This window comes from Primulina tabacum, chromosome 1 (assembly GCF_025594145.1).
Source record: "Primulina tabacum isolate GXHZ01 chromosome 1, ASM2559414v2, whole genome shotgun sequence".
In the NCBI taxonomy this organism is placed as follows: domain Eukaryota; kingdom Viridiplantae; phylum Streptophyta; class Magnoliopsida; order Lamiales; family Gesneriaceae; genus Primulina; species Primulina tabacum.
This window is the reverse complement of record NC_134550.1, coordinates 13,112,020-13,121,913: the sequence shown is the minus strand read 5'-3', so window position 1 is coordinate 13,121,913 and position 9,894 is coordinate 13,112,020. Positions and strand designations below refer to the sequence as shown.

The window sequence follows — 9,894 nt, the reverse complement described above, 5'->3', positions numbered from 1 at the left end:
ACCTTGAATTTAAGATAGATGTTCTAAAAATAAATCTTGACCCGTGAACATGCTGGTGAAGTTAGTGCTACCAAATTCTTCCGTGACCGCATCTCTAAATAAATCATTCGCACGGCAGAATCAATGGTCAAACTGAATATTGAAACCAGCATCTTAAGGAAATCTGTTCTCACAAGTCAAAGCAACATCTTGCTCGATCAAGCTGAGATAACTAAAACTATCTCTGATCATGATTCATCTATTCTCTCAGTCTCCAACAACGTTGCAGCTATAGATTCGAAACTCGAACTTATTGATGCCAAGATTGAGTCCCAATCTCAATCTCTTCGTGCTCTTAATGAACGAGTTTATAATCAAGCACCATATCTGGAGATGCTGAATAATGGAATTCTCACTCTTACTGGCCGAGTGGATGACTTGCTCTCTCGAATTGATGCCAAAAAGGGGGAATCAGAAGACAGAACTGGAGATGGCAGACATTCAGAAAAGGAACAGAAAATGGCAGGCATCACGTGGAGTCATCGTTCAGAAATGAAGATCCTCAAAACGAGGAAACTATTTTCAAAGATATTGGCACTGACGACTAAACTCTTCTGTTTAAATTGCTTATCAATTATCTTTTATATACTCTATCTGTTTTTCTTTATAATTTTACTAACATCTAGGTTTTGGCATCACAACAAAGGGAGAAATTATTAGACTTAATTTAATTGTGGTGATGAGAGTCTAAACCAGTTGGCCGTGATAGTAAAAACAGAAGACAACATAAATAGCAGAAGCACTCATATTGCTAAAATAGAAGCAGTACCTATCGAGCACTGAACGGCTTCAAAAAGCAGAAGCAGAACTTAGATTAAGTAGAAGCAGAACTTAACGTCTTTCGATTGATCGTTACAAGTCTTAATTGTTACCATTACTTTACCTAGTATTAGTATTAATTACAACATTTAATGTTGTACGAAGTCATTTAACACGCCTTACTGGTTTTGATATAAAACAAAGACTGATTATTCTGAAGCTTTCTGCAGGACCCTTTTTCGGTGATAAAGCTGATTTACTCAGAGTCAAAGAAGTCGTTTTGTTTATAGATGTTGGATTCAAGGTTTCTATATATCAAAAAGATCAATCCAATATAGTCACCAACGATTATTATTATCAAGGAACACATTTTCTATCCAACGTTGTTTTGAGCAATCAAGAATTCTCTTTATCTTCAAGCTCAAATATACAGAAAAGTAGCACACTCTTTATAGCATATATCTGATCTTCTGAGATCATCTTGTGCTGTTGTTTCGTTATCTCTTCACAAGCTATTCACTTTATCATATCTTATTGAGAAGAGTTTGTAATTTGGAAAAGAGTTTTTTCCAGAACCTTGTTGTGTTCATTATTTTGAGTTGTGAAATAAGAGTTTCAGTAGGCGAAGGGTAAGTCCTACTGAAGTGGGTGTGTACAAGAGTTTTACTATAAAAATCAAAGTCTTTTAGTGATACCTTCTGGAAATAGAAGAAGGGGAGGCGTAGAAGATTTCATCTTCGAAATTTCAGAAACAATTACTGTCTACTGTCTACTGCCTACTGTTTTATTGATTTAATCTCAAATCATCATATCGTTTCCGCACAAATTATTGTGATCTGCTGGAAATATATTCGAACAAGATAAGCTATAATCTCTAACATGATTCTAGCACCTTTGCAAAAACGTCAAAGAAAAGAAGGAGTTTATTTACCCCCCTCTAAACTCTTTATCGATCCCCAACAAATTGGGAATAGAAGGAAATTGTGATTTTATTTTCGTAAGTCTATTCTGTTTTGGATTTTAATTTTGTAACTTATTTAAGTTTTATTTTAATCCGGTAATTTGGGATTTTTTTTGTCTTTTATTTAATGAAACCACTAAATCCATGGAATATTATTTAATTGACACTAATGTCCTCCTATGTAGCTCATGTAACATGAATAAACATATATTACACACATTAAAATCTACCTAAAAACAATAAAAGAAAAAAAATAACTGTTTTCCTCTCATTTTGAAGTGTTGAGGTCATTTTGTTTTGTTTTTTTATTGCTTTCATGAATTTTAATATGCATAATATAAGTTTTATTCTTGTCACATATGTCACGTAAGAGAGCGTCGAAGTCAAATAAATTATATTCAATGAATTTAGTTGTTAGGGGCAAAAAAATACAAAAAAATTCAAGTTATTGGATAAGAATAACAAGTTAATAAATAAAGCCCAAAACATACAACTTCAAAGTCTAATTAAATAAAAAATTTATTATAAAAAAATTATGAAATAAAACTAAAATTCGATTATAAAGATAATCAAAATCACAAAATGATAAACATGAAAAACCAAATTTACAATTTTTCCTTCACAAATATTAATATAATCCCAAAATTTATATTTAAATTTCGAAAATAAAATATAAGTTATCTTTAAAATGTAGCAAAATCACTCGTTCAACTAAGTTAATTAATTAGCTAGCTAGCTAGCAATTAACTCTTTGTCCCCATTCACCTTGTGGTTGTGGTGCAGACGAGTCACTCATTCCAACTTCAGCCAAATATAGAGATTCCCCCACCCACCCACCCCACCCCCCGCAGTATATAAAAGGCACCCCATGCAAAATTTTCTACAATCATCCCAACTCAAAACACATATCGATCAGTTTCATTTTCTTGGATATCATGGCCTCAAGTTCACTGAGTTCAACCGGGTGGACGCCCCAAGAAAACAAACTGTTCGAGAAGGCATTGGCTCGCTTCGACAAGGACACCCCCGACCGCTGGCATAACATATCCCGGGCCATGGGCGGCGGCAAGTCCGCCGAGGAGGTGAAAAGGCATTTCGAGATTCTGATGGAGGATCTCCGGAGAATCGAGTCCGGCTACGTGCCGTTTCCCAACTACAGATGAAAAATTAAAAGGGTTCGTATATTATTATTTACTTAGGTTTATTTTTGTGAAGGATACTCTTTTTTGTTTTGATATTCTTTATTTATTGACTTTATTTTCTGGTCCATCATTCTTTTTTCTTTCCTTTGGAACTTTTGGGTTCTTGTTTCACTCATGCATGCAAGGGAATATCCCAATCATGTCACTATTATCAAAATATCCCACTAATTTGTTATCTATCTATTTATATATTAATTACGTTTTCTGAGTTTGATATTCTAAAATTATACATTTTCCAATGTCTTCATAATTTTTTTGAGACTCATATTTTGATATTTTTAAAAGCTTTGATCCAATCATTTAAACAAATTTATTAAGAAAAAAATTCGGCAGATGACTCCAATATTAGATGTCGTCTTCAGTTTAAAAAAAAAAATCGAAAAATATTAGATCGGGTCAAATATTTATCTAGCTAACTCAGAGTATATATGTATGATTATTATTGGCTTCTAATAACATTTATTTCTTGTTTATTGGACAGGATTCCATAATATTTTCGGAAGATGGAAGTGAATTTCAAGAATAATCAGTTATTTATAAGAGAAGCCTACTGATGACTTCAGAAACACCTTTATAATATATATATATATATTAATATATATATATATATATATATTGTAATCTTCTTTCGGATGTAATTTTTGTATGCATCTTCCTAATTAATTAAAAGCAATATTATTAAGTAAAGTATGTACGAATCAAATATGATCACCAATTAATTAAAATTAATTACTCGATGTATAATCACGGTTACAACCGTCGCAAATAGATTCGACGTCTTAACAATTAATTAAGCTTACTAGCTATATTACATTTACAGACGATGAGATTTCAAATTAAAGATACAAAGGGAGTGTTAGGTTTTGTTTCGAGAGTTTTGGGAAAATATGATTATTAATTCTGTAGGTGCCAAATTATATATAATAAAAATTATCAGAAAATTTTATCTTAAACCTTAAAAATATAGTGGGCTTTGGTTTAAAATGATAATAACAATTTTTTACTTCGAAAAAGGAAGTTTCTATTGGAGAAATTTCGAAATAAGATAATTTTTTTTTAAAAAAAGACAATATTCAATTTTGTTCTTATATTTATTTTTTTGGAACCATGAATGTTAGCTTTTCATCTCCCGTGTTCTCGTCTTCAAAAATTCTCAACATTTCTAATGTGATGCACCTATCCAACATATATATTTAAGGGAAAAAAACATATAAAAAATGGTTTATAATGATTTCTACTGCACTTTTATACAAATCGAGATTCACTATTTTTGCAAAGTGAGGACAAATACGAAGTAGTTTTTTTAAATACCCACTGTGAATTTGCGTTTTTGCGGACTTGAGCTCAGGATGCGACATCTGGAATATTTCTACATTATTATCTATACTTTTGAGTATTCAAACTTTATATGATAAATTAATTATTATCGTCATCATTATCATTATTATTACTAGCCACCGATGCACATGCGTTGCATGTGTCATTAATATATGAGGCTAATATATTAAACATTCATGATATTTTAATACCATGACACCAAAACGTTTTATACCTGAATCATGAAAGACAATGAATTCTAAAGCTTAAATAAATCCGTCAAACTCATTTTGTTACCTTACATGTGGGGACCCGGACGCTAATCAAGTTCATAATCGTCATTGGGACAATTTAATCAATTATAATAAACAGAATCTAATTTTTTTTTTTAAACGCGGAACGTAATGGAAATCATTATAATATACATATCAGTATTCAAGCACAAGTTTGGTACTATATACAATCATTCAAAACTCAGGTTCAACAACTAGCTATCACGTGTCCAAACCCTATCTACAGCAACGTCAAAGTCCGTGGTCTCCACTCTATTCATGATCTCTCGTCATCTCCTCTACCCTGATCATGTCCCACCTGTTGTCATGCACACATACAAACACGACAACAGCCGGATAATTCCGGTGAGAATATAATCCCAGTATAAATCAACGAACATGCAATCATATGATAAACATAAAAAGCATGGACATATAACAGCAATATGTATCAAAATCTGAAACATAATCAATATAAAACTGTCGACAATGTTCGTGACTCCACGACTCAGACTAGACTCAATCCTAGTCTAGGGATCCCGGTTTCCAGACGTTGGCATTCCTATATCGACCAACAGTAATAGAAGAACTCCGATTCTATCCACGTCGATATAACCAAACATCCAGTGTCTTGACCTATCCGTCACAGACTGTGGCACAATCGCTAACACACTATCTTGTGACATCGTGCAATGTGTCCGTGGCGATCCCACCACTATCAGGTACTTCTGTCACAAGATCACTCGTCTAATACTCATCTATTACATGCTTCCTATAAATCAATAGAACATCATATAATAATCAAATCAATGCATATAATAACAATAAGTATGTGATTTCGGGAAACCCAAGTATATCCTACTTGAGTCGATCTCCCAATACCACATTAACTTATACCTTTCGTTCGTAATCTCGATCTGAAGAAACGGAAGCTCTGAACTCAAGACTGTCTCTGTAAATCTGAAATGACATATCGAGAATAATAATATCAACATTCCATTCCCAATACAATACGGAATCTGATTAATCTGAATTTAATTCAAATCATCGGCATAACGGCACAATCTCAATATCCCCGTAAATACCATATCAACAAATATCAATTACAAATCATAACCTATATCCGATACAATCTGTAATCAATCAATAATCTAAATCTGTCCGATTTTCAGTCCATATAATCAGAAATTTATAACAATCCCATAATCAATATGTTCTTCGATCTGACTTCGATTCTACGATATTTAACATATCCAAAACACCATATATGAATCATATCAAATTCCTACAACATCATATTTTCAAATGATAGCAGAACTCAATAAAACTTACGTCCAGTTGTAGCTCGTAGCGAGAGGAGTACAGAACTGTGTCCGCATTCAAATTCTGATAACCGAATGTGGCAAAATCAATTTTCTAACGTGTAAGAAAACTTCAAGGATTTCCAGGGACAACTCTCGGTTTCTTGGCTGAAGAAATGAAGGAAATTGGACATTTATATATATCAAAGTGCATGGTGGTGACAAGTGTCCCACTCAATCCAATATTGCACTTTAGCCCCTGAATTCTTCACTATTTGCAATTCAGCCCTCAATAATTACGAAATTGTCATCAAATTTAAATCAAGTATTTTTCCACTTAATTACAAAATTGCCATCAATAATATTTTCTTTTCGGGGTCTCATAAAATTGATAACATCTCGGGCCTTACATTACATGACATAGGTTTTGATCATAAAAAAATCATTATTGCTTTTGAAGCCGGAATATCATGTCATATGAAATAATTATAAACTTCAATGTAAAAGAAGCAAACAAATAATCAAAATATTGTCCAAAAAATATCAGAATATCATCAAACTAGAATTTATTGAATATAAGTACCTCAAATTTGTCTTCAACATTCAACTAATAAATTGAACAAAAAACAATTAAAGCTGTATTTATCTTTAGGGATTTTACGTATAAGCTAAACCATATATGTCGTAGCGTAATAAGAAAATATTCATTTCATCGAATCATACCCAAATACAACATAAACATACAAAATAAATAGATCAATCTATTAGAGCGTGCTATAAAAAATTGATACGATATAATAAAATATAAACTACTGCAAGGATTTCGCTAAATATCACCACATTGTTATTAATGTAATAACATAACTATGACATTGCTAATTTGTTATTTTTAATAATTCAGCACTAATAAAAGATGAAATTAAATCCTTAAATGATTAAGAGACATTTCAAATATCCAATATTGCATTACGCATGTAATATGTGTGTCTCGGTCGCTAGTTTATATACAGTTTTCGAATCATATTTTATTATCTTATATATTTCATTTTTAAAGTTTGGTCATAAAAAGGTATAAATAATTCTATTGATGCAAGTTCAAATAATGATGCAGATTTTAAGGTATTTTTAATTAAAGAATACACACAATTTTCTTAATTAATAAATTCATAATTAAATTAAAAATAATATGCATGTTGTGATTAAAATTGGAATATTTGGAATAATATTTGTAAATTAAAAGGTGTTGGAAAATAAATAAAATAGTATTGGGTGAAATACTATATAAAATTTCAAATAGTAAATTTAATCGAGTATGAACTATTTTTGAATCACAATCATAGGGATCTCAAATTAAATTTAAATTTAAATTTAAATTTCTATAATAGACAAAAAACATAAAAATAAAATACCTCTTTTATTTGTGACAATTTAAATTTGGATAGGACAAACGCATTGAACATGTGCCCCATCTGCGAAATAGATCCAAAAATGTATCAACTTTGATTTTTCTTAATTAACATGTTGGGGATCGATATAGAGTTTAGATAGGGGTGAATAAACTCGTTCCTTTGTTGGACTTTTTTTCAAAGCGTGCTATAATCATGTTAGAGATTATAGCTTATCTTGTTCGAATAAATATCCAGCAGATCACAATAATAAGTGCGGAAACGATCTGATGATATGAGGGTGAAAACAATAAAATAGTAGTTAATAGACAGTGGTTGTTTCTGGAAGTTCGAAGATCAAATCTTCTACGTCTCCTCTTCTTCTGTTTCCAGAAGGTATCATTAAAAGACTTTGGCTATTACACTACAACTTTTGTACACACCCACTTCAGTAGGACTTACCCTTAGCCTACTGAAACTCTTAGCTTCACAACACAGTATAACGGATACAACAAAGTTCTGGAAAAGACTCTTTCCCAGATTATAGACTCTTCTCAACAAGATGTAGTAAAGTGTATAGCTTGTGAAAAAATAACGAAACAACAGCACAACATGATCTCAGAAGATCAGATAAATGTTATAACGAGTGTGCTGTTTTCCGTATGTTGAGCTTTGAAGATAACGAGTAGTTCTTTGATTTGCTCAAAAATAACGTTGGATAGATAATGTGTTGCTTGATAAAAATGATCGTTTTCTAATATCCAAATATATAGAAAGCTTTGAATCCAACGTCTATAAACAAAATGGCTGCTATGACTTCTGAGAAGAATCAACTTTAATACCTAAAAAGGATTCTGCAGAAAGCTTCAGAATAATCAGTCTTTGTTTCATACCAAAACTAGTAAGGAGCGTTAAATGTCTTCGTACAGCATTAATGGTGCAATTAATACTAGTACTAGGTAAAGCAACAGTAACATTTAAGACTTGTAACTACAAAACAAAAGACGTTAAGTTCTTCTTGTTTAAGCTAAGTTCTGCTTCTGCTTTTATAAGTTCTGATTCTGTTTTTCTAAGTCGTTAAGTACTGGAAAAGTACTGGTTCTGTTTAAGCGATACGAGAGCTTCTGCTTATTATACTATCTTCTGATTTAGTTATCACGACCTACTGTTTTTGACTCTCATCGTCACAATTAAATTAAGTCTAATAATTTCTTTCTTTGTGGTGATGTCAAAACCTAGATGTTAGTAACGATGAAGAACAACAGTTATGAAATAAAGCAGATAACAATTAGAACAAGATACTTGATAGGTAAATAAACAAAAGAGTTTAATCATCAGTGCCAATATCCCTGAACATTGTTTTCTCATCATGAAGATCTTGATTTCTGAAGGAAGATTCTACGTGATGTCATCCAGTTCTGCCTTCTTCTGTCCTGCCTTCTGCTTTCCCCTTTTTGGCATCATTCTCCTGAATTCGATTGAGTAAATCATCCACTCGACTAGTAAAGGTGATAATTCCATGATTCAGCATCTCCAGATAAGGTTCTTGATTCGAAACTCGTTCTTTAAGAGCTTGAATAGACTGAGATTGGGACTCAATCTTGGTATCAATAAGTTCAAGTTTCGAATCCATAGCTTCAATTTTTTTGGAGACTGAGCGAATCGACGAATCATGATCAGAGATATTTGAAATGATATCAGCCTGTCCGATCAAGATGTTACACTGGCTTGAGAGAATAGTTTGCCTGGAAACACTGGTTTCAACATGAAGCTTGACCAACGATTCTGCTGTGCGAGTGACCTCTTTAGAGATGCGGTCACAGAAGAATTTTGTGGCACTAACTTCTCCAGCATGTTCAAAGGACATCTGTTTAACTATCTCTGAAAGATTGTTCAGAGTTCTTTGCAGAATATCTATTTGAAATTCAAGATCAAACTGGTCTTTTGGGGATGGAGTTCTTTCTAGCATACGCTGTCTGATCTCTGCAAGCTGAGTGATGTGAGTAGGTGAATCAGTAGGAGGGATAATAAAAGTAGTAGAAGTGACAGGAGCAACAGATGGAGCAGTAGACGGTTCGGCAGAAGTTCCTTCAGCAGCAGTAGTTTGTTCAGGAATTGCACACTCTACTGGTTGGGCAGCTTCAGTGGCTTCCAGTAGCTCAACAGCGGGAATAATTTCAGATGGATCATTCAAAAGAGCTTCCATTTTTGCTTGGTGTTCAGCAGAAAATATCTCCAAATTTGGAAGTGATTGGGATGGAGCAGCATCTAATTCTTCCATTGGTTAAGTTGCTGGTTGAGCTGCTGAAGGTACTATATCAACAGCCTGAGCTGCTTCTGGTGCAGTAGCAGCAGCAAGAACAATAGATTGAATTACTTCATCAACTGAAGTCAATTCATGAACAGAAAAAAGAGATAATGACTGAGTAGGCAATGTCGGGGATGCAAGAGTACTAGAGACCTTAGCTTCTGAAGGGGATGTGGTCCTTTCCACAACTTGCTTAATCTGAAGAATGTCTGGGACAAGACCTACTTGGTACTGCAAAGGCTGTGCAAAAGCCTGTTCTTGAGCTAGAAGTTGCTCATTCATCAATCTCAGTCGATCAGTCAAAATTTGAATCACACTTTGGTCTTGGACAGTAGTATGATTCGCAGAAT

At 32.9% G+C, this 9,894-nt stretch overlaps 1 protein-coding gene across 1 annotated transcript; it reads left to right on the top strand.

The window, feature by feature from the left end:
- Positions 1–2,632: 2,632 nt before the first annotated feature.
- LOC142518093 (protein RADIALIS-like 3) lies at positions 2,633–3,576 on the top strand. Its single transcript, XM_075620771.1, has 2 exons — positions 2,633–2,934; positions 3,443–3,576. Exon 1 carries the CDS (start codon positions 2,695–2,697, stop codon positions 2,920–2,922), a length of 228 nt encoding a protein of 75 aa, XP_075476886.1. The 5' UTR covers positions 2,633–2,694; the 3' UTR covers positions 2,923–2,934; positions 3,443–3,576.
- Positions 3,577–9,894: the final 6,318 nt, after the last annotated feature.

What these genes read in the sequence shown, in the direction of transcription:
- LOC142518093 (XM_075620771.1), top strand. Translation starts at nt 2,695, where the DNA reads ATGGCCTCAAGTTCACTGAGTTCAACCGGGTGGACGCCCCAAGAAAAC.